We start from the raw sequence: 25,200 nt of genomic DNA, 5'->3' as shown, positions 1-25,200 counted from the left end.
CAGAATCAGAAAAGGCGGTGTGACAATGGAAGCAGAAGTCAGAGTGATGTGATTCTTGGTTTTGAAGATGGAAAGAGGCAAGAAGCCTCTAAAGGCTGGAAAACCCAATGAAACAAACTCTTCTCTAGAGCCTCCAGAAGGAACACAGCCCTGGATACCTTGATTTTAGCCTTGTGAAACCCATTTTGGACTTCTGACCTACAGAACTGTACGATAATAAACTTGTGTTGTTTTAAGCCACCTAATTTGAGTTAATTTGTTATAGCAGCTATAGGAAACTAGTACAATACATTTAAATTTTTTCTCAATTTTACTTTCCAATATAATACATTCTAATAGATATAATCCATATAATCACAAGGTCTTTGGGATCCACAATTTTTAAGCATGTAAAGAGGTTCCAAGAGCAAAAAGTTTGAAAACCACTGCTCTAAATAAATCCTGTGTCTCTCTGTCTTGGCTTCCTCTCTTCTCACCTTAGCGCTTGATGCTCTTACTGCCAACAGTGACCTTGCCCTTGTTAAAAAATCCTCCCCATTCTTTAAGATCCATGTTATACTCTATCTCCTTGTCCCTGATCACCCCAACCAGGAGCCTTCCCTCCTTAACTTTGAACTGCCCCATCAGTCATTTATCTGCCTATTATGGTCTGTAGTTGTCTCCTTATTAAATGTGAACTCCTTGAGACTCAGTGTTTGACCCTTACCCATTTCAACCAGTAAATAGTGCCACATATTGTATATGCGTTAAGTATCTTAGACTACAAGGATGGGAGAGAGGTTTGCTGTTTATTTTCTGTTTGAATGAACATTGTTTAAAAATGTATGATCACTAATTTTCAGGAATAAGATAAGGTATGTAGATTGTTCAGGAAGAGTTGAGGTGCTGTTCTACCAAATAACAGTGTTATTGATTAGAGAGAGAAAAAAAAAAGTGTGTGTGTGTCTGATGTCCTCGGGATACTTACATTCATTTGATTAGAGTTGGCGTTCAATTTTTTTAAAAAAATTCTAATAATGTTGCTATTTCCTGTTAATTTAGCCTAACATATCCCAGCTTTGGAAGGATACATTTTATTCTTTCAAACTAATTTAATGAAATGAGCAAAAAGAAATTGTTTCAAATATGCTGGTACTTAAATACATCTTTCAATCAAATGCTCAGTAAGAATTTACTGAGAGCCTACTATATGCCAGGCACTATTCTACAGGCACTTGTTTTACAGCGGTGAAGGACAGCCTGGCATAAAGAAGATATTCAATAAAGATAGACTTGACCGTTCCTTTATTCATGTTTTTAACTCCCTTCCCCGACTCCGCCCAGGTTACTTTTCCTTAGTGGCCTCGACTCCGCCCAGGTTACTTTTCCTTAGTGCCCTCTTGCTCCGAAGCTTTTAGATCCAATTCGGCTGCCGTAAGGCAAGGCGGCAAGATGGCGGCCTCCGCTTTTGCGTGTACTGTGAGAGCAGCCTCAGGTCAGTGGGCAGCAAGGAGCTCGATTCATGCCTCCACAGAAGGAGGGACTGGTGCGGGATGGAGTGGGCGTTTAGCGTGGAGGTTAACAGGGAAAACCAAAAAAAAGAAAGGAGGGGGGTCGTTATATGAGGCCAGAGGTTTGTTCCGAATTTTCTCCGGGGCGGCCTGTGTTCGGCCGCCAGCACCGGAGATCCCCGAGATTCTTGGACCCTCGCGAACCGGGGTGTCCCGCAGTTTTGGCTTCCTTACCGGCTCCTAGCCCTTCCGCCTTCCCTAGAAAACAAACCAGAAGGACTGGGATGGGGGGCGAGGAGGACAGAAAAGTCCCATCGAGGCTAGGATCCGCCACTCACGAGCTTTGACCTTGAAAAGTTATTTAATATCTCTGAACTTAAGATCTACGGCCCTAAAATAGGGATAACACCATCCACCTGAGGACTAAATGATCTCGAGCACGTAAAGCGCGTCGTGTAGTACCCGGCAGGGGGTAAGCGTGGCTGTATGAAGTGCACACAACGTGCAGGGAGTGCGGCTGCTTGCTTCACTCAGTGGCGGCCCTAGGGCAGCCTTAAGGACTACTTGACAGAGAGATGACAGAAGTGAAGGGTTGCCGTCACTGTAGGGACTTTTGCAAAAGTTAAAGATCATTCAAATAAGATACGATGATCGGTAAATTACGTTCACACAAAATAGGATAAAATTCTGTGGAACAGGACTAGAAAGAAAAAAGGGTAAAGTTTCCAACTGTTACAGAAGAGCTGGTTTATGTGGGGTATTTTTCAATTGTGAAATATAACATATAAAGAAAAATGTATATAGCATACATGACTACCTTAACAAATAACTCTCTGGCACACATGCGGTATAACTAACACCCGGGCCAGGACATAGGACACTACCAGGAGCCTTCACCTCTGTGTGCCTCTTCAACCAAAATTGCCCCTTTCCACCAAACATAAGCACTATTCTCACTTTTATTATTACCTTGTCTTTTTTTCTGTAATAGTTTGAAGATCTATATGTGCATCTCTAAGTAATATATTGTTTAGTTTTGCCTGTTTTTTTACATTCCAGGAACGGAATCACATAGTATGTACTCTTGTGTCTTCTTTTTTCTTTGTGAAATTCATTCATTTTACACGTAGCTGTCATGCTTTCTCATTGCTATAGAATGGTCTCTTATGGGACTACCCTACAAATCTCCATTTTACTATTTTTTTTTTTTTTTTTTTAATTTTTATTTATTTATTTATGGCTGTGTTGGGTCTTCGTTTCTGTGCAAGGGCTTTCTCTAGTTGCGGCAAGCGGGGGCCACTCTTCATCGCGGTGCGCGGGCCTCTCACTATCGCGGCCTCTCCCATTGCGGAGCACAGGCTCCAGACGCGCAGGCTCAGTAATTGTGGCTCACGGGCCCAGTTGCTCCGCGGCATGTGGGATCTTCCCAGACCAGGGCTCGAACCCGTGTCCCCTGCATTGGCAGACAGATTCTCAACCGCTGCGCCACCAGGGAAGCCCTCCATTTTACTATTGATGGGCATTTGGGTGTTCCCACTTTGGGGCGGTTAGGTACAAAGCTGATTGGCCTTGTGTCATGGTGCATGAGTGCAGGAGTTTCTCTAAGGTGTGTGTGCGTTTATACATATAAAACTAGCTGTGGAATTGCTGAATCAGAGAGTATGTATATATTCTGCATAGCCTGATGCTGCCAAAGCGATGCGCTTATTTAAAGTCACCCAGCACTGTGTGCTCCATATCCTCATCAACAGTTGGTATTGTTAGACCTATACATTTTTTCAATCTGGTGAGTATTTAGTGGTGTCTCGTTGCGGTTTGAATAGCATTTCCCTGATTAGTAATGAGCCTGAATACCTTTCCACGTGTGTATTAACCATTTGAATTTCTTTTGTGAAATACTCAAATATTTTGCCCATTTTTCTATTGAATTGTCTTATTGATTTATAGTAGTTCTTTATGTATTTTGGATGTGTGTCTTTTCTCATTTAAATGTGTTTCCAATATATTCTCCCACTCTGGCTTGCCTTTTTAGTTTGTTCAAAGTATCTTTTGATGAAAAGTTCTTATTTTCATCAATTTGGATTTATTGCCCTTGTTTTTTAACAATTGATGATGTAGGCGGGTATTAACTCACTATGGTATTTAGATTCCATTGAAAACATTTAAAAGAGTGATGCGACAGCTTATTTTTAAATGTCAGTTTTAGAAATATACTGGAAATTATATCCTTTTTAAACTATTTAAAATTTTAGATATTACTTGAAATCTTGTGAAAGGGTACATAATTTTTCAAAATTCATTTAGAGGGTATGGGATCAAAAAAAACCTTGAAGACTAGTTTAGACACTGTCACACTCACCTCCCCCTACCCCCACATTCCTTTGATTCCTGCCACAGGGGGGCTATTTGTAATTCCCTAAACAGAGCTCCCCAAACGTACTACGTATTCCATTTTTGGCCTCCTGTTTCCACTACCTCCTCTTACTCCTTCAAAACTGGTTTTGTGTCACCTTCTTCATGAAAACATCAGTGTTCTCCATACAAGAGGGTGTTTAAGAGAAAGCCTGTCTGTAGTGAAATTCCCAAAGAGGGCAGAAGACTGAAGGAGCAGTTAATTACTGCCCTTGATTTGTGAGCTGCCCTTTGGTTAATACAGTCTAAGTTGGACTTTGGTTTTTACAAGCTAAATCAAAGTGTTGGTCCAGGAGAGGGTATGGTGGATAAAGCCCCCAAGTCATTTTCCCGGAAACTGCTCTCAAGCCACAGTCACCCTTCCTGTTGTTCCAGGAACCATTTTTTTCTAACCTCAGTTTGTTTATCCCTGGTTTCATTTTGTTAATTTTGGTCTGTTTTTCCTTTTACTGAGATCACTTTGAGTCTAGATAGCCTATCTTTTCACAAATATGTTAATAAGCCATGGTTCCCAGCTTGTTTTTTATGCAGATTTACTAAACATGCCTTGTACAGCTTCAGGACCTTCATATAAATTGGGGAAAAATAAGAGTCAATTAGGGAGCCAGGAAGACACTTCCACCAGGAGAGCAGCAATCAACTAATTTGAGTACAGTTTCCAGTCAGCTTGGAACTTACCTAATTTATTGTCCTGCCCACATTTCTATATTTATTTAGAATATAAGAAACCTTTTCACATGCCTTCCTAAAGTCAGAATACACTGTCTAGATATTCTCATGATTTCTCAGGCTGGTGACTACATCAAAAAGTGAAATGAAGTTCTTTTCAAGGAACAGTTCACTCCTGGTTGACGAAAAAAAATTTTTTTTTCTGTGCATTTCTATTTATCCATTCTAACATTTTTTTTTTTCTACAGATAAGTTTACCCAGTTATTTCTGGACTGCATCTGCTCACCTCCTTCAGGGGCAGTTTCCAAGAACTTCTGAGAGTTTTGTTGTGTTTTATAATTGAGATATATCAAGCTCCGATGAGCTGTGAAAATTGGGACATTTTGTTGTCTACAATCCACCTATTCACTTAATCTTTCAAAGATTACCTCCTGGCTTGTAATCATGTCTGCAAATAGTTTCAGTTCTTTGAGATATAAATTATTTATACTTGGAGATTAGAAGGGATTGAACCTGGGCCACGTCAGTGGAAGCCCAGAATCCTAAACACTAGGTCACCAGGTGACTGGAAATTATTATCTTTGATGGAGAAGAAAAAAGCAAAATAAGGGTTTTAAGTATTCCATCTTCCTTCTGCCACCTGTTAACATTATACCATCTTTGTTAAGCATTCCTCAGCTCTTTTCTATTGTCTGCTTTTAGCATTTATTAAATGTTTTCTCTATGCCAGGCACTCTTCCCAGTACTTTACATATTTTATCTTATTTAATTCTCATTACCTGCCCATGGTTAACCTCATTTATTTTTTTCAATAAATTTATTTATTTATTTATTTATTTATTTATTTATTTATTTATTTTTGGCTGCGTTGGGTCTTCGTTGCTGCACGCAGGCTTTCTTCACCTGCGGCGAGCGGAAGCTACTCTTTGTTGCGGTGCGTGGGCTCTAGGCGTGCAGGCTTCCGTAGTTGTGGTGCACAGGCTTAGGTTGCTCCGCGGCATGTGGGATCTTCCTGGACAAGGGCTCGAACCCATGTTCCCTGCCTTGGCAGGCGGATTCTTAACCACTGTGCCACCAGGAAAGCCCATGATTAACCTCATTTAAATTTGAGGAAACTGAGGCACAGAGAGGTTAACTAACTGGCCCATTGTCACACAGCTAGTAAGCAGTAGGGCTAGAGTATGAACCCAGTCTGGCTCAAACACTGGCATTTCACTTCTCCACACTGCCCCTCATTTGTCATGTGAAATCAGTGCAGTGGACAATAAAGTGGTTCCAAGCCCTCACTTAGTATCAGACTCACCTGGGGAGCTTTTTTTAAAATAAAATTTATTTATTATTTATTTATTTATTTATTTATGGCTGCGTTGCTGCGTGTGGGCTTTCTCTAGTTGCGGCGAGCGGGGGCTACTCTTCGTTGCTGTGCGCGGGCTTCTGATTGTGGTGGCTTCTCTTGTTGCGGAGCACAGGCTCTAGGTGCGCGGGCTTCAGTAGTTGTGGCACGCCGGCTCAGTAGTTGTGGCTCGCGGGCTTAGCTGCTCCACAGCATGTGGGATCTTCCCGGACCAGGGCTCAAACCCGTGTCCCCTGCGTTGGCAGGCAAATTCTCAACCACTGCGCCACCAGGGAAGTCCTGTGGAGCTTTTTTTTAACCAACTATTGAGGTATAATTTACATACCATGAAATTACCTGTTTTGTGCGTACAGTTATTTTTTTTAAATTTATTTTATTTTTGGCTGCGTTGGGTCTTCTTTGCTGTGCGCGGGCTTTCTTAGTTGCGGCGAGCAGGGGCTACTCTTCATTGCAGTGCCTGGGCTTCTCACTGCAGTGGCTTCTCTCGTTGCAGAGCACAGGCTCTAGGCACACGGGCTCAGTAGATGTGGCTTACGGGCTCTAGAGCACAGCCTCAGTAGTTGTGTTGCGCAGGCTCAGTAGTTGTGGCGCACAGGCTTAGTTGCTCCGTGGCATGTGGAATCTTCCCAGACCAGGGCTCGAAACCGTGTCCCCTGCATTGGCAGGCGGATTCCCAGCTACTACACCACCAGGGAGGCCCTGTGTGTACAGTTTGATATAGTGAGTTGTGCAGCTATCACCACAATCCTCTTTTCAGACATTTCCATCATCCTGTGGAGTTTTATCAACGTGCACATTCTTTTTTTTTTATTTTTCTTAAAATTTTTATTGGAGTATAGTTGATTTACAATGTTGTGTTATTTTCTGCTGTACAGCAAAGTGAATCAGTTATACACATACATATGTACACTCTGTTTTAGATTCTTTTCCCATATAGGTTTTTACAGAATATTGAGGAGAGCTCCCTGTGCTATGCAGTAGGCCCTTGTTGATTCTTTATATATAGTAGTGTGTATATGTCAATCCCAATCTCCCAGTTTATCCCTCTCCCCCTTCCCCCCGATAACCATAGATTGTTTTCTATATCTGTGACTCTGTTTCTGTTAACATGCACATTCTTGAGTCCCACACTAGCCTCACTCAGAATCTACAAGTGGAGTCAGAGCTCTGTGAGTGATTCTGCTTTGCAGCCGTGGACTCTTGAGTCCGGTGATGGTGTGAAGGATTGATAAAGAGGACTGCGTTCAGTCCACACATCTAGGCCTTCCGTGATCTGCCTTCTGAGCTGCCCACCTTGTTACCCACTACTCCCCAGGCATCTCCGATAGTCAGGCAAACAGTGCTCAGCCTCTGTGGCAGGTCCAGTCCCCGCTCCCGACATGGATTTGTTTCGGCTTCCTTGCCTTTGCGTACGTTGTTCATCCTGCCTGGGCTCTGTGTCTCCTCTTCTCATGGCCTGTTCATTTTCTAGAGGGAAGCTCAAGTACCTCTTCTGTTTTCTTTATGAATCCTCCTCCTGCCACCTGCTGTCTCTGCGGAGCCGAGGAGCTTTTGTGTTTCTGCCATGCCGTTCCCTACATGCGGGAGTTCTGTGTATTCACAGTGTAAGATCTGGTGGTGGGAATTAACATCACACGTCTTTTGTCTCCTACTGTTGAATGTAGAACTAGGACACATCAGACTGGATGATGATGGTTGCCCAACTCTCTAAATTTCCTAAAAAGCATTGAATTGTACATAAATGGGTAATTTTGTGGTGTGTAAGCTATACCTCAACAAGGATAAAAAGCTCCACATGTGAGTCTGATGCTCAGGACCCATTAATTATGTATAATACTTGGTCGCTTTGGTACATTGCTTCGTTTTAAATATCTGAATGCATAATTTTGTTTTTGTTTTGGCCACGCCCCGCAGCTTGCGGGATCGTAATTTCCCAACCAGGGATCAAACCCAGGCCCCGGCTGTGAAAGCGCCGAGTTCTAACCACTGGACTGCCAGGGAATTCCCTGGATGTGTATTTTGGAGTGTCATATTAAGTATATATGCTTCTCTCTCTCTCCAGGAATCTTACGGCCCCTGAATATTTTGGCATCTTCAGCCTATCGAAACTGCTCCAAGAATGCCTGTCTTAGTTCTGCACTGTCTTCCCGACATTTCAGTCATATTCAGACACTGGTTGTGTCCTCTGCTCCCAGACTGATCACATCTGTCAGAAACCTGACATGTGGGCAGACTGCCACAGTCCTCAATAGGTTGAGTATATTTCAGTAAACATGATGCTTGGGCAAAAATTCTAAAATCTTCATGCCTACAACATCTTAGAAGTAGATGATATTCTTTGCCGGTTTATTATATAGACTTTGCCTGAAGGATGGGAGAATATACATGCCAGCATCAGGGATGACTACACAGGGCCCACTTCTGATGTTCTAAGGTGTGGTTTGCTGGGTGGAAGCTGTCAGCCAAAGTGGGGGGGTGAACAAGATGCTCAACTTACAAGGCTCGGCTGCGTGTCGTGCTCATTCAGTCAGCAGGTATTCAGTTAAGCGCTCCTGGGTGCCCAGCACCATACTTGGCAAAAACGATACGAAGATAAAAATAAGTTAAAGTCCTCAAGGAGTTTATAATCTAGTGGCAGATGGATAAGGAATCAGGTGATTAAAATATAGCAGGATAAATTCTCTCCTAGGGATTGAGGGGGTAGATTATGGAGGACTTGCAAATTGATGATAGTTGCCATTCTTATGTGTAGTGTCACGGATCATTTGGAGTAACAATGTTTATTGAAAGTGAGCTCTATTCCAGTGGAGCTGCTGCTTTCATTTCTAAGTATAGAAGTGGATTTTATCCTTTAATGTCTTATTGCTGAGTTAAAATTTTTTTAATATATTTTAGAGTGGTCCCCTTGCTCCCAAACGTCCTGAAGCCACCAGTCAGAACTGTAACATACTACAGTTCAAGAAAAGGCAAGAGAAAGACTGTGAAAGCTGCCGTCTATAGGTTTCTTCGACTTCATTCTGGCCTGTGGCTAAGGAGGAAGGTGAGTCTTCACACGGTTACTTGCTTAGAAAAGGAGTGTGAGGTTAGATTAAACTGAAGCAGAAGTCAGCTTGTTCCTTGACACATCTTCCCCCCATCCTACCAGCAGCTTTTACAGTGCTGTGCTTAAGTCCCTGCTTTGCAGGCATCTCTTCATGTAAGTGAATACATGTGAAGAAAACATTTTTAACTATTCATATAACAAAATATTATTCACAATGGCGAAAGTCTTCACTGCAGGGCAGGTTCATCTCAGGTCTCTTACATGTCTGTCTTGTCTGATGATTACCGGAATCCCTTTGAAGCCCCCGATATGTAAATAACCTGTGGGGAGGCTCTGTTTAAGCCCAGAGCATTAAAACAGCGGAGCGGACTTCAGCGAGGACTTAGTCCTGTGGTGCAGATTTGGGACCGAATAGCTTCCAGCCTACCTTGGATTGGGTTCTCCAGGTGGCTTAATCTTTATGGCGGAACATTAACCCCTCATATACTTGTTTTAAATTTGACTTTGTAAGTTTGTCTCTGTTGGTGTGTATGACTGGTGATCATATCAGACAGAACTCCAATACTTATTCTGGCCAGGGACCATGGCCTCTAGAGGGGGACTCTGACAGAGTATTCCTACTCTGTCTTCTACCACAGCAGCAGGTCTTTTCCATTCATGTCCTTATTATTCATGGAAACAGAGTAGGTGATAATTAGAAAGCAGCTGAAGACCAGAGTTTTGCAAAACACCTTTGAGTTTTGATAACTTCAAATCCTAATTCCCTTTTACTACTTGGGAGTTAACAAACAAATAATTCTTTAAAGATCAAAATTTGTTTCCCTGTGAAAATAAGATAATTGGTAGCATTTTCTCACTATTTGAAAGGTACTCTGTTATAAACAATCCTAAATTTGTAGACAAATAAGTTAATTGGAACTCTCAGCTCACTTCTCCATTGGAACAATACTGTGGTAGGTAGTTTCCTACACTAGTCAATAGAAGCTCATGTAATCCATAAGTAGCTGAACTAAGTAATTCAGCAGATAGTTATGAATTTTGGACCATTGGAAACATTTCCTCCCCTTTGTTATACTAATTATTTCCAGGTCCTCATCTGGCCCTAGATAAAATAAAATGGGTGGTTCTCCTTGCCTTCCTTTTCCACATCCCTTTTACTGGGCCCTGAAACCCTCACACTGTGATAAATGACCTGATCGAATTCTCCAATCATAATACCTAGTCCCTGCTCAAGGCCCCCAAAAGTATTCCATATGCAGAATGGCCTGCTTCATCAAAATCTAATTTTAAGAAGAAAACAAAAAGCTGGGTGGGTTAATTTACACTAATGTATAAAAACAGAAAGCATTTTCTGCAGCACAGTTTCATCCAGGTGTCCCTAATTTTTATTGCTTATTCCCTCCTTCCATTTCTGAACCTGTAGATTATCTAAAAAGTCTCGAGCATTTTAACAGTGGTTACATTCCACAGAATAATCTTCAAAGGAGATTATTCTGCTGTTGATGGGCAGGACAGCAAACTAGCTGTTTGTATGTCAGAGATCCACAGGGACCCAGATTGGCTTGCAAACTAGAAAATTGTTACACAAATATGGGGATTTTTCTTTTTATCTTTCAACTTAGAATTGTAAGTAATGAGAATTAACCATCTAATCTCTGGCATTTTAAAGCCAGAACTCTGAAATGACCCTTCCTTATTTCTAAGCATCACTATACTATAGAAGTTGCTGGTCACAGTGATGACACTAAGGCATGTCAGGAACCCCAAGGCACCTTCTCAGCAAAGAGCTGTGGTTTTGTTCACTTAGTGTGCTGCCCTAAAGAGCCCTTGGTTTGAAAGGACCCAAATGTTCTTACCAGTAGCTGCGTTTCTAGTCTCACCTCTCCTATAAATTACTGTAGCCAAGCATTAACCTGAGGGGCAACTAAGGTCTCTTTTAGCCAAGCACTAACCTGGGCGGCAACTAAGGTCTCTTCTAGCTTAAATAAGCTATGATTGGGAATTCCCTGGTGGTCCAGTGGTTAGGACTCCACGCTTTCACTGCCGAGGACCTGGGTTCAATCCCTGGTTGGGGAACTAAGATCCCACAGCTGTGCAGAACGGCCAAAAGAAAAAAAATAAACAGGCTATGATTATAGTTTTATATTCGATCTAATTATCTATTTCTCCAAAAATTCTTCAAAATTAATAATGCATGGATTATTCCTTCACCACTCCCAATAATAGTTTTCCTGCAGTCATTATTCCTTAGAAAAATACTTACTGTAGAAACTGGTCCCCCCAGTGTGTGAAAAGAATAAATGACACAGTATACTTGAGAACTCTGCTTCTCAGCCTTTGTAATACTTAGGCCCCCTTAAATGAACATAAGTGTCACCAACTAGCCAGTACTCCCTTCATCATCCTCCACTTTAGGAAGATAGCAGTGTAGTGGTTAAGAACTCTTATTAGTTCTCCGACCTCAGTCTGCTGCTTAACTGCTCTAATTGTTTCTCTTTTGTCTGTAAAATGAGAATAATAGTATGCTATTGTTGAAGATTGTTGAAGAGATAATAAGGTAATGCATATAAAGTTAGCTGTTATAATTATATATCATTACCCTGTACTTCACCAGCCACAACGATTTATTTAGCTTTATTTGCTGTGGCTTTAATTTAAATAATCTTTTTAAAACTCTTATATTATTAATATTCCTTTTTCAAACTACACACGATTTCTCTGTCTAACCCCACACTGAGAATCACATTTTTCTGAAAAACATACCAGCCCCTATGAAAGTTTAGTCTTTGTTTCCAGCGGGCCTATGAACCATGAGTGGTTAACATATCTGTTGTTTCCTATATAATATAATGTTTTAAATTGTCTTTGTAATATTACCTAACAGGCTGGTTATAAGAAAAAATTATGGAAGAAGACGGTTGCAAGAAAAAGACGCTTGAGGGAATTTGTCTTCTGCAATAAAACCCAAAGTAAGCTCTTAGATAAAATGACAACGTCTTTCTGGAAGAGGCGAAACTGGTATGCTGATGATCTTTATCAGAAGTATCATGACCGAACAAACTTGAAAGTATAGATCAGAAGTTTTATGATTTCCCAGTTACTGAACGTGTATCTTTGTGTATATGATGTCTTTGCGAAGATGAAATAGTATAAGACATGATGTAAATTGTACCAACTGATATGGAAACATGCAGTACCAACATTAAACTTAACCAATGTTTTAAAACTTAATGGATTAAACATTCCCAGATTTGTTCAGAGAAATAGAAATTTTAAATTTTGATTATTTTTAACAAATGGTAATGGCTTAAATAGTTGTTCCAATTAGGCTTATTTAGTTGCAAGGAATCTCCAGCTAGGACAAACGTAAAAAGACTGTAAAGCTAACAAGTTAGCTCAAGCAGTGTGACATTATCTTAAGGATATGTGCCTGGGAACGCAGGAGCACCTCACAGCCCCATCTCCCACCCAGAACTAACCCCCAGGCCTCAGGAAGAGCGGAAATTACACAGTGATACTGGATCTGAGGCACCTCCAGGGGCCTCAGCAGCAGAAGTGGTGGACCTTCAGGCTTGGGGTCTGCCATGCACGGGGCTCAGTTCTTTTTACATCACTGGCTCCATTCTCTTTCCTCACCAACTTCTCTGATTCACAGCTTTTGTTTACTCTTAGTGTCTGCTTCCCATAATAACGCTAGCGTGCACCTTTGAGGTACTTTTCTACGTCGTGACCCTCAGCTCCTACCTCCAGTCTCTAACTAACTGCAGAGAGACTCTAACTGGGTCAGTTTGTCCTTTTACACCAGGCCTCATCAGGGGTCACCGACCAGTGTAGGGCTGGCTGTTCTGAGGTCAGGAGCCCACCCTGGCCCATCTGATTGGGCTAGCAGGTTCACATGGAGCCAAAAATAGTGACATGAGCAGTTTCCCTCAGAGGTGAGCCTGGGGTGGTAACACGTCTGGGTTACTAGGTTCACTGCATTCATAACAGTTCTCACTTAGTTCATTGGAACAGGATTTTTATTGAGAGGAGTAAATGAAATAGCCTTTCAGTATGCTCATTCGTGAAGCTAAAGAGGCTGTATAAGTGGAGACAAAAACTTTTTAACCAAGAGTTAAAAGATACTGTATTTTATAAAAGTTCATTTATCCACTTGAGATTTCATATTTTTAATTGTGAGGGTAAACTTTTTCCAAAATTTTCCAAAGACACATTGTAGAATCTAAAGGGGAAAAGTAATCTCAGTCATTTTTAGAAAGGATGCAAAAGTTAAGCATTGTTCACATGAAGAGGGTCAGGTAACCGGCACTGAGGAAAATTCAGCTTTTCAGGATGCTTATAGTCTAGGGCAGTGGTTCTCCGCTCTCCCATCAGAATCATCTGGGAAGCATTTTCAAAGAGCAGAGCATTTTGACTGTTTGAAAAACCATTATTAAATACAATTATGCCTCAATTACTGCTTCAGATCCTTTAATATAATAGTTGGTGATGATAAGATGCAGTTCCTCTATTAATAGATTAAGATAAAAGGTAACCAAATTGGAATTCTGTGGCATGTCAGACTAGGATTATTGGAGGAACTCCTTGAAACCAGTGTGTGTTCACTAAAAGGAAAAAGGGTGACAAGAGAGTGTTCTAAAACTCCAAGGCCAAGTGTGTGTCTATTTATGGGACCAGTTAATAAAGAACAGACATTTTAATGGTTTTGTTTGTTTGTTTATTTATTTATTTCTGGCTGTGGTGTTGGGTCTTCGTTTCTGTGCGAGGGCTTTCTCTAGTTGCGGCAAGCGGGGGCCACTCTTCATCGCCGTGCGCGGGCCTCTCACTATCGTGGCCTCTCGGTGCGGAGCACAGGCTCCAGACGCGCAGGCTCAGTAGTTGTGGCTCACGGGCCCAGTTGCTCCGCGGCATGTGGGATCTTCCCAGACCAGGGCTCGAACCCGTGTCCCCTGCATTGGCAGGCAGACTCTCAACCACTGCGCCACCAGGGAAGCCCAAGAACAGACATTTGATTTGAGACGAGAATCTCAAGAACCTCACACGTGGAATGGCTTTCTGTTTTGATGGGTTTTCATTTCCTCTTGCTTCTGGGGTAGCAGAAGCCAGTCCCTCACAAGGCCTCCACATCATTTCTCACCTGCCTGGCTCCTTACCTCTTCCACTCAGCCCTGGAAGCGGGATGGATCTGGTGCCCGAAGAAGCTGAGGAGGAGGATCCTTTTCTACCACCTCCGTGACTTCTTAGTGCAATGTGGACAACAGGGTCCCTGGGCCTCAGAGCACCTTGGTTTCCTCTCTAGGCCAGGGGCAGGAGAGGTAGAGACAAGGGCTGGCTAAGGCCGCAGCAGCCAGAGATGGACTGAAGCGGAAGGGCTGACAGGCACATGATTTAGGGGAAAGGGAATTTTCATACATGTAATTTTTGTTTTATGGGTAGCAGGGCTTATCATCTACAGTGATTTTATAGTTTGACAACAAAACATCTTATTACATTAAAGGGTCTATCTAAATGACATTCAAGTATATGTAAAAGTGGAATTTATTTAACACCTACTACGTCCCAGCATGTATCCACAAGACGGCTAACCCTCATACCAACTTTGCAAGGGAGATATTATCTGTCCCTAGTTTAGATTTGCAGAAACTGAAGCTCACAGAAGGTTAAATACGTTACCCAAAATACAACTAGTAAGTCACAGAACCCGGGTCCATCTCCTTGGAATCCTGTGTATTTCCCCAAGTCAAGTCTAACAACATATGAAAATTCACATCAAAATCAACAAGTGACTGTAATCTAGCACCATAAATACTAAATACTTCTTTATGACACTGAACCAAGTCAGCTTTTAAATTTTATAACTTTGCTTTTCTGTTATTTGTCAGCTCTTAACCTGGTTAATATCAGTTCTGTTGACATTGGACTTGGCTCAGGAAATGATTAATGAGTGGATTTTCAGCCTTCCTTTGCATCTCTTCTTTCTTTCAGTCCTTATCGCCTTCCTTTTTTTTTAAAATTATTTATTTATTTATTTTTGGCTGTGTTGGGTCTTCGTTTCTGTGCGAGGGCTTTCTCCAGTTGCGGAGACCAGGTGCCACTCTTCATCACGGTGCGCGGGCCTCTCACCACCGCGGCCTCTCTTGTTGCGGAGCACAGGCTCCGGACGCGCAGGCTCAGTAATTGTGGCTCACGGGCCCAGCTGCTCCGCGGCATGTGGGATCTTCCCAGACCAGGGCTCGAACCCGTGTCCCCCGCATTGGCGGGCAGATTCTCAACCACTGCGCCACCAGGGAAGCCCCCCTTATCGTCGTCTTTACCTGCTGCTGCTATGCTTTACAGTCCTCGTGTCAAACACACAGGACTATAAAGGCAAAGTAAATGAGTGTTTCATTGTAACGTTTCAGATTTTGAGTTTCCAAGTCTTTTGGGTTTTTTTTGTTTTTGTTTTTTTTTGGCCGCACCATGCGGCATGTGGGATCTTCCCCGACCAGGGATCAAACCCGCGCCCCCTGCAGTGGAAGCGCGGAGTCTTAACCCCCGGACCGCCAGGGAAGTCCGTGTACCCATTTATATCTTAAAGGCAAGGGCTGGGCTTCCCTGGTGGCGCAGTGGTTGAGAATCTGCCTGCCAATGCAGGGGACACGGGTTCGAGCCCTGGTCTGGGAAGATCCCACATGCCGCGGAGCAACTGGGCCCGTGAGCCACAACTACTGAGCCTGCGCGTCTGGAGCCTGTGCTCCGCAACGGGAGAGGCCACGATAGTGAGAGGCCCGCGCACCGCGATGAAGAGTGGCCCCCGCTCGCCGCAGCTAGAGAAAGCCCTCGCACAGAAACGAAGACCCAACACAGCCAAAAATAAATAAATAAGTAAATAAAATTTAAAAAAAAAAAAAAAAAAAAGGCAAAGGCTGCAGTGGCATTAAGGGCATCCATAACTCCCGGTGCATCTCCATGTGCCCCGCCCTCTTCTGACCTGCGTCCCTTCCCCCGCATTTGCAGATGAGGACACAGGTTCCTAGAAGGAAAGCGACAGACCGAAGGTCTGTTTGCAGAATTAAAACTGCCTTGCAGATGAACTACCCTGTTTTCACAGCTACCTAGTTTCCACTGGTGACCTTTAAAAACGTAAAACAAACATAGTACCAGATTTATATTATTTATGTGATCAACTGGTTTTCAAAGCACAGATATCAGTTAATTTTTTTCTCTTTGCAACAATTCTATGCAGTAGGCACAAAGCCAAGTCACCAGGCACCAGGCCAGTTAGTGGCTGAGTACTCAGCTTCTAATCCTTGCTGACGAATACATTTTTTTTTTTTAAGTATTTTCCCTTTCCTCATAAGCCCAACATTACAAAGATGTCTTTTAAAAGAAAAATGTTAAGACTTTATTCAAGATATATATCAGGCATTATAACAAAACAGCAGAACTTCAACCTTTGGAATACTGTAATTTTACATCCCTTTGATGCACAGTTCAGTATACTATTTGATTACAGGTCGTTCTATGGGGATTACAGCAATAAACTAAGGGCAAGTGTACACGGTCACAGTCCAGAATGCCAGCTCTCTGAGTGTGTGCCGTTTGTGAATGAAGCACACATCCTTTACCATTTCCAATACTGTGCAAGGTGAACAACTAGGAAGGTACTCGGTGGTGGTCGTGGTTGACAAGCACTATTATCACAGACACATGGACAGTATACTACAGAGAACACACATTTCAGAGGCCAGCGAAGTGAGCAAGCTATTCACACAAAGCCAGGAGGGATTATGCCTAACTCTCCAGTTTATAAATACAATACCACGTCTCATCTTCTCAGAAACAGAACAGGTGCTCAATAGCAAAGAACCGAAAATTACTACATGAAAAGCACAGACTTTCCAGCTAGCATTTTGTAAACAGCCTGCGTCTGTAAATCAGCCAATGAAAAACATTCAGTTTTATCCTCTAGACAGAACTCCACATCACTACGTGTACACTTTGAGGCATTCACATTTTACGTCAGTCCACACAAATATACAGCTTGTTGGATAAGTAAACATGTTTTGCCAGAAATATGACAGCTGCTCTCAGTTGTACAGTGAGTGTTTTTAAGAGAGAATCCAACTCCCTAAACAACACTTGAAGGAAAAATAGTTACATTAAGACAGCAGTTTGGATACCTTTATATTTTTTAAATCTTAAATGAGAAATAATACAGCATGTCTGAGAGTAGAGTGCTTCAAACTTGTTTTTGGCATAGTTGAGTGCAAACTTCAAAGCCCATACTTGTTAAAACTCTCCCTTGTAAAATGGTGAAAATATAGTTTGTTCACAATAGGATTTTAATCTCTGCTGCTAAAGGCATTTATTATTTTGGCAAAAAAAAAAAAAATTGCTAAAAAGCTGCTTAATAAGTTAAGCTTTTTTTGCTTTTGTTTCTGATAATTCTGGGTACTCCCAATGACAGGTAAATACATTTTAAAGCATATATTTTTCCTCTGTCTGAAACTATTCAGTGAGCTTGAAGAAAACAGGTTTTCTGTCTTCCCTAAGGGGTTTAGGTATTGGTGGGTATGGGGCACAGACAATGAACAGACAGCCTCTGTTTGCCCTCTGAACCACAAATTTGCTTTTAGGTTTCTTTTCCTAAATCCTTTTGTAAATTACAAAGTCACCTTCAGAGGCATTGTGGGGAAAAGGGATTTAAATATGCACATCTGGTAACAATCAACTTCAAGTAAAACCCTCTCCGTGGTGGCTAAGATCCAACCAATGTGTCACCAGCAGAGACTGATGTATGTTTGCGTAGCTCAGTCTTTAACTGGGCCTGTTTATAGCTGATTGACAGTAGGTTCTATGCGGTACATAACACTCTCTAGTGTTCAGGGCCTATCTATGAACAAACACAATCCAAGTATTATAAGTAACTGGGTTGTGACCACTGCATGCATCACACTGAAAGGAAACACCAACTCTAAGCGTAAGTATATGAGTCCTACATTTAGGCTCAGCTCTACCAGGGGAGAGCAGCTGCCTCAGACCAAAATGCTATTTAAACCAGATTCTTCTTTTCAGATAAAATTCTCAATCTAAGCAGGGAGTCCCCTCAGACAGTGATTTGTTCTCCTCCTAAGCGATGCGGGCTTGTACGAAGTATGAGTGCCCATGAGCGTGCGACATCTCTCTCGTTCACATTCTGCACAGGCCAGGAAGGGAACAGAGGGCATGAGCCAGAGCTGCCCCTGAGCTGAGGAGCAAGTCACATCCATGAAGATCTCAACCTCTGAAACCTTTCTAGAACCCGGCGTTTGGATTGTTACCCAGGTGTCTCAGGTGTACTTCACCGCGTATCTGAAGCAAAGCATGATTCTAGGGTTGCTTTTGTTTGGGTGGATGGGTTGGTTTTCGCTTAGTGTTTCCTAAAACAAGGCGCTCCCATTGTAGGCTCCTCTACCTGGGGAAATCAGTCACAGCACTGGGTACTATTATGGAGACACAGTCATCGTCAAGCACTTTTGAACCACTCAAAATGATTCCTTACAACAGCTCTGTAAGTCTACGTGCCTGAGAGAAGTTTTACCAAGGGCGAGGCTCCTGCCTAAGACAATGATAAATCCCCTGTCAGGATTCAGAAGCTCCTAATCCTGGATCCATGGGAGAGACGAGCTTCCTGTGACTTTTCTCTTATTCTAGGCTGTTCCCCTGACTTTGTTACACTCACACCTGTCACTAAAATGTTGCCTCTCTTCATTCTAAACTTCTGGTCTGGTGACTTAACTGTCTGAAGAATATGGACCATCGCCCTGCAGGAAAAGGGATGTTGTACTCGAGTTGTATTTGGAAGCTTCATAAGCACATCTGAGACAAACTCTAGAATCAAAATAATTTTTTACACTTCTGCTTTTGCAGTTTTCTTACACATCAGAACCTCTGGCAGCCCTTGCAAGTCCACTACATTAAGCCAAAAGCCATAAATATGTACATCGTAGTCCAAAGTACTAGTACCAAGAACAAAAAAAAGTTAAAAAGAAAATTGCTTTGTTTGCATATACAGGACTAAAAACGAAGTATGCAACCAAGAAACTACAAATGTGCATCCCAGCAGTGGGGGTGATTCTCTTCTATTTCTAAAACACTGCTGTCTGTACGCCGGTCCAGTTGTGGAAAACTGCTGACCCCCGGCACACTTACCTTTCCCTTTAGCCTCTCCCCAGCAAAAGAAAGAAAAGGAGGGGGGAAGAGAAACTCTTAAAAGTGGAACAGGGGAGAGAGGAAAGGCCACGTCCGAGGCTGCACGCTCAGTACACCAGCTTGCGGGTTTCTATGTTATTAGTGAATAAATAGCTCTTTAAGGCAGAGAAGAAACATTCTGTGGATCCAGCGCTGTTGGCTCATCTCACTCACGTGGTTTCAGTGGCCGAGGATGAGGTACTTTTCTTCCTGAAGCGAGAGCGAAGGATTCTAGGCGGTGCCTGGTAGAGGAAACAGAAAAAGGACCCCTCAATTTGGCATAGCATGGACGCTTTCGAGGACAGCACCCGGCTGGGTTTGTGTTGAGACTCCAGCTCCTTTGGTCAAACGCACGCGTGTGTGAAGAGGCTGGTGCGGCTGGGGGCCCACTCGGAGTGTCCACAGTAGGAATCGGAGTCACAGCCCAAGCATCCCCGTGAAGCTGAGCCATGAGGAGCCCGGTGCCTCCCTCTTCATGTTCTCCTAAGTCCCTGGATCTCCCAAGCAAATGGCTACACAGAAGGACGACACATCTTGTTTCTGCCTTGAGAGCAAAGTGATCCTACCAAGTGACTCAGCAGAAAGACCTCCCCATCTCTTCCCTTGGGAACCAGCCTCGTGTTACTTGGTACCTGCTTAAAATTTCCATCACCAAATTTCCAGTCCTCTTTCTGGAGGTGAAATCCCTTCATGCACAGCAGACCATACAACAGAGGAAACACTGCCTTTAAGTATGAAGGGTTCCACCTCATCTTCCCTACAGATGACTATCAAGGGACCCCTCCTTCCATGGGACACACAAATCACAGGGGAAGTTACTATCACAATAAAAGAAAAGGGAAATATTTTCTAGCATAGCACTCAAGGGGGTTCACAACTGGCCCCAACTCTCTGTACTCAGCTTCGTTTTCTACACTGCCCTTTCATACCTCCATCCCTTCTGATCAGAGGTCCTTCCTCCCTTCTCTGTCCAAAGTCACTCCTGAGCCCCACCCACATGGCCCACTCACAGCCAGGATCAGCTCCTTGGTTCTCACATTGTTTAGCACGTGACAGGGCATCAGAGGACTCTGTGCCCACGGGGGGAGCGTGCCTGCTCTGTGCACTGTGTCCCCTGCCACACTGTGACTTCCTGGGAGCAGGGCCAAGTTCACCACCGTTTCCCAGCAAGGAGCTTGGTGCCCAGCGGGCACACGGAAGGGAGGCGGAAGAGAAAGAAGCAGGAACGGAAGGCTCTGGCCTTCCACATCCTGAGTCCTCACGCTACACCTTTGCGACTAGGAAATGTTTACCAGCCACCTCTGGACACAGTAAGAAAAGAATCGGTGAAACCTCTGTTTTAGGGATCTGCCTCAAGCAGTTTAACCATAAACAGTAAAGCAGCTTGCGCAGCTGTACAAAAACAAACGCAAAAAGGCACAAAGCCTCAGGACCTAGAATGGTTCTGGCACCTTCTCTGCCCTCCGGGAAGGAGGTCAGCCTTTCCATGCACTGCCTCACCTGAGTCTCACAAAGGTCTCTGCTCTGTGGGCAGGGGGACTCCCAACTTGCCTCAGATGGACTCTCCGGCCGCAGTGTTCAGCAGAAGGGGAAGGAGGGGAGATGTGATGGGACAGAGAGGAAGACTCTGGGGTCCCCCGATTCTGCGGGCCCTGCACCCGAGCCCAAGGCTGGTGACCCTGCACAGAGCAAGGCCCTGAGGCTCTAGGCTTGGCCCTCCTGCTGCCAAAACTCCATCTGCATCTACAACTGGCAAGAGTACACAGATCAAGTGTGTTGTTTTGGTCATTTTGAAGGGCTGTGTCCCTTCTGTAACATTTTATGAACATCTGTGTTGTACCAGGCACTACGCTGTGTCATGGAGATACAGGGATGAACACGCTTTATTTATAAAGACTTGTCATATAACACATTCTGAGTTTTTCTTCCTCCAAAACGCTCATTTGGTTGCTTTTCATTCACACATCACCTTAGGTTGGTAGTTGGGTTTTTTGGGGTTTTTTTTTAATCTCTAGGCACTATCTCACCTCTCCTATTTCCAAATAAAAGTAGTAGGGTCTTTTTTACCCCTTGGCAAGTAGCTGGACGCTACCTAGTGGCTTGTCCTGCCTGTTTGATGGAGGGAGGTCTCCCCACCCCAGGCACTCAGGAGATGTTGGGTGCCCCAAGAGATGCTGCTCCCAGGAGCCCCAGTTCTCCAGGGCAGAGCCCTTTGTGCAGACACACGCTCCACCCCGCAGCCCCCAACACCGTGTACCTCCACGGGGAACTCCGTCCTTCGAGGTGCTTTATACTTGTATATGAAATCCAGCAGGTCTTCCTCCTCCTCATCGGAAAACGCCAATGGGTTTTGGACCTGGTGAGGCTCCCACGCCTTCACACCACCCTCATTCACATCCCCCTCAACCACTGAATGTCCATTTACAATCTATGCAGAGGAGACAAAGTACAGCGAGGTGGGATCAGTGTAGAAAGGAGCGAAGAAGGCCACACAAGGTCAAAGTTAGGCACACAGCACGGCAAGCCAGGCCGGTTAGGAGAGCCGAGGCCCCGGTATCCTCCAGCGGTACTGCAGAGGATCCAGGATCATTGCAACTGTGAGACTGTGAGGCGCTGTGCATGGGAACGAGCACAGTCTTCAGAATCTACTGATAAGCTACCAGGGGAGGTGGGGACAGCGCTGCCTTAACTGAGACATGTCTAACCCTGCAGCTTAGAGCTGTGAGGCCATACCAGAAGAATGCTCTGGGGAAGAATCTCTAGAAAAGATGGTGGCAGTGACCTCTGGAGAGGAATAGCACAGTTTTCTATAATACAAACCAGCAATGCTGACAGTGCCTTAATTACACTTGCACATTCAGCTCCAAGCATTCTTTAAGAGACAGGATGTAAAATGCCAGGAAGCCTTCAAAGAGAACCTTAAGCAAAGCTATGTAGATTTTTCATTTCAAAGGCTAAGTCCTAGAGAAGCAAAGGAGCCTAGTGGAAGGAGAATCTAGCAGCAGTTCTTCCCCTCAGAAACGACAGCAGGATTCCTGTTTTGGTCTGCCGTGACTAATCCACAGGGAAAGCACCAGAATGGATTCGTGTCACTGACGGCACGGTATTTTTGCAATGTTCAATGCTGAGCATATTCCATGTCATCTGGCCATGTGGTCCTATCTCAGTCGAGATATAAAATGCTTCCTGCCCATACCCAGTTTATCTGACACCCAGAGACACATCTTTCTAGGCTTCGTATATTGTTTTTACCTAGAATCACAGAATGCACAGCCAGGGGACCCTCAGATCACCTGGTCCAACCACCCCGAGGCCTGCAGATAAAAACCAGAGCTCTTTCTGGGACACCCTGCTACTTCTCCCAAAAACATTTTCAGCCACCAAACGTGTTCTCTCTATCAAAAGGGGAATAACAGCACCCGGTGTGGGCTTAGTAAAACTAACGGCAGAAGCCTCATCTTGAGCCGCTTTCCCGGTCATTGCTGCTATACTCCCAACAGCCGGCAGGAGGCAGCACGAGAGCAGGGCTGTCTTAACCACGGATTTCAAAGCTGAATTGTAGGCTGGGAGCAACCTGCTCAGACAGCACCTGAGTAACAGCCAAGCCCGAGATCATTAAACTTCCTTTGCGTTTTTTGCTCCAGTGCATCCCCCAGCCTGTCTCCTCCGGGTTTAGGTTCCCTCTGGTCCCTTCCCCTGGCCAAATCAGCTGCATCCTTAGGACCGAGGAACATGAAGGCTGGCAACTCCAGGGAGCCCTCCCTGAATGCTCCGGTCCTGCCTGCCTCTCTACTCCCAGCGGGGCTTGGAATGTGTACCAAATGGCTTGTGCCGCGCACCCTGGTTCTCCTGTCTGTCAGTCTCACTGCCTCAGCCCCACAGAAAGCATCCTGAGCTATGGCTGATCCTCCTCGGCCCCTCTGAGCACCTGACCCCGGGGTTGTACCCACAGTGGCTGCTCGCCCACTAACCGAGACCTGACATCATCTCAGAGGGCTTGGCTCTTGTCCCCGATCAGAACTCGACACCTATCACAAGGACATTCCTTCTGGACACCTGACAGGAGGAAAAAGAGACAGGCCAGCCCAGGCCTGAAAGCTCTCAGACCAGGCCAGAAACTGCAGAAGCAGCCTGGCCAGCTCCGTCCGCCCCAGCACAGAACCCCACATCCTGAGAACGGGCTAGGGGACTGGTGTGAGTCTGTGCCTCTGCACACGTGGTTCCCTCTAAATCCGGGGCCAGGGCTTTCTCTGTACTGATCACTCTGGGGTTCAGAGGGCAGCCCAGAGTCACCAAAACATCCTCAGGCATCGAACAATTCAGCCTGCTCACAGGGTCTGGAGTCACTGAGACTGAGCAATGAACTCACACATTATCAAAATAATAATAATAATAATAATAACAACAACAACGACTATCTCAGGACTGAAACAAAAATGGCTTTGAGTTTGTTCTCCACTGCATCCTTGAGCATGGACTAAAGGGTAGAAAAGAAGTGACCCTCTGGTCCACTAGGAGTGATGGATCAAGGGGAACCCAGATATCCAGGCAGGAATAGAAAACAATCATTCAACCTCAGCAGAGGTGGGGAGTAAAGGAAGTTAGTGTGGGCAGCTTGGGGGCTGGAAGTAGCTTCGGATGGAGGCCACAGAGAGAACCTGCTAAAAAGAGAAGAACCCTACTGGTCACTGTGTTCATGGAGGGGTTTTGCCAAGAATGTTGTTTGTAATGCTCTGCCTGACTCTCGGGACCCGTGAGAATAACCACTGTGGACAAGCTGAGCCTCCGGTTGGCTACCGTGTTGTGACACTGAATCTCTTAACTGCGTTTCCCTCTTTGCACTGGCTGCCAGGAAGCCCAGCATCTTGGACAGTCTGTGACTTTGTGACATGCACTTAAACTTTTCTTCTCACTCTGACTCCATCCTACCTGCCTATTCCCTTTCTCTCAAGCTTCATTTTTCTTAGTTGGTTCAATGTATCACCTGTATTTCCACAACCAGACTTAAATCCTTTGTGGAACAGGGAGGAGTATAAATGAAGATATAAACCCCACAGAACCTGGTCCCACCAAGATGGGCACCAGGACGAGGATGAGTGGCTGGGCAGAAAATTCGATGGTGGGCCTCCTCAGCACTCCTCTCCCTGTAGATCCAAATAGAATTGGTGACTGAATAGGTTCTCACCCACAAGGGTACTGCTGCCCACATCTTAATACTCGGATGGCTCCTGAAGACAACCTGTATGAGGAGCATCTCATGCAAGGTCATGGCCACAACCACCTCCAAATCTCAAGGAACAGCAGCCAAGGCCTTGAGCCCGCAGAGCTGACCATGGTGCCCGAGGCTGCGCGGCCTCTAGGAAAGGACAGGGGTCAGCAGGGGAGTGAGTGTGTGGCCTTGACTGACGTTCTGTATTAGCAAACGTGTCTACAGCAGTCTAGGAAGCAGCTGCACCTCTTCTCTCCGTGGAGAGACCAGGGAGGGAGAAACTCCCAGCCCTCCAAGGCCGAGCTGATCCTTCTGCAGGAGCCCCGGGCCTCCCCGTCCCACCAGTGCAGCAAACACCCCGGGTTAGCAAACACTCCCCCCGCAGCACACGTTAGTGGGAGCCGTTAATGAAAGTCAGCAAAGGCATCTGGAGGAGGGCACGCCCATCTGGAACACTCACATCAGCGTCCCCGACAGCCACCGAGGAGAGAGAAGAGAATATTCTGTTAGGGAAGGTACCTTTGGGGATGAGACTCACACACACGTGTGAGCGTTCGTGCACACACACAGGTATACACACACGGACACACGCTCACTCTCTGCCCGCGCTCCAAACCTCTGACGGCTCCGGCTGCTGAGGAAAGAAACTGCCCCGGGGCCACCCTCAAGAAAGATGCAATTCTCTCTTTCTTTTAATAGAGAGGATAAAAAGAGATGACTCTGCTTTTTATATGTCGCATGCACTTGATTTTTTTTAAAAAAAGGAAAAAAAAAAACCCCACCTCTATGACTAATTTCAAGCAGTAATAG

The 25,200-nt window shown here is 44.6% G+C and overlaps 2 protein-coding genes across 8 annotated transcripts in view; one reads left to right on the top strand and one right to left on the bottom strand.

Moving 5' to 3' along the window:
• Positions 1–1,386: 1,386 nt before the first annotated feature.
• On the top strand, positions 1,387–13,673 carry MRPL35 (mitochondrial ribosomal protein L35). Its single transcript, XM_059942378.1, has 4 exons — positions 1,387–1,474; positions 7,989–8,178; positions 8,822–8,966; positions 11,854–13,673. The coding sequence occupies exons 1-4, from the start codon at positions 1,432–1,434 to the stop codon at positions 12,040–12,042; spliced, it is 567 nt and encodes a 188-aa protein (XP_059798361.1). The 5' UTR covers positions 1,387–1,431; the 3' UTR covers positions 12,043–13,673.
• Positions 13,674–16,329: 2,656 nt separating this feature from the next.
• Positions 16,330–25,200, bottom strand: part of REEP1 (receptor accessory protein 1) — a 112,867-nt gene continuing 103,996 nt past the window's right edge. For 4 of the 7 annotated variants that reach the window (XM_059942371.1, XM_059942372.1, XM_059942373.1 and 1 more), the window contains 2 exons: positions 21,439–21,590; positions 16,330–19,423 (listed from right to left, as the gene is read on the bottom strand). In XM_059942371.1, the coding sequence (XP_059798354.1) occupies positions 19,352–19,423; positions 21,439–21,590 (224 nt within the window). In that variant the 3' untranslated portion in view covers positions 16,330–19,351. Of the gene's footprint in view, positions 19,424–21,438; positions 21,610–25,200 lie in introns of those variants that run through there. The other 3 variants (XM_059942376.1, XM_059942377.1, XM_059942375.1) reach the window with 2 other exon arrangements.

Source organism: Balaenoptera ricei, chromosome 13, assembly GCF_028023285.1.
Source record: "Balaenoptera ricei isolate mBalRic1 chromosome 13, mBalRic1.hap2, whole genome shotgun sequence".
Lineage (NCBI taxonomy): Eukaryota > Metazoa > Chordata > Mammalia > Artiodactyla > Balaenopteridae > Balaenoptera > Balaenoptera ricei.
Note: the sequence above shows the minus strand (reverse complement) of the source record. Positions and strands in the feature narration are given on the sequence as shown.

Bases quoted from the DNA above. Each gene is read 5' to 3' on its own strand.
- MRPL35 (XM_059942378.1), top strand. From the start codon at position 1,432: ATGGCGGCCTCCGCTTTTGCGTGTACTGTGAGAGCAGCCTCAG. The intron at 8,179-8,821 runs GTTGAGTATATT...AATATATTTTAG, and splicing joins ACTGCCACAGTCCTCAATAG to AGTGGTCCCCTTGCTCCCAA. The intron at 8,967-11,853 runs GTGAGTCTTCAC...ATTACCTAACAG, and splicing joins GCCTGTGGCTAAGGAGGAAG to GCTGGTTATAAGAAAAAATT.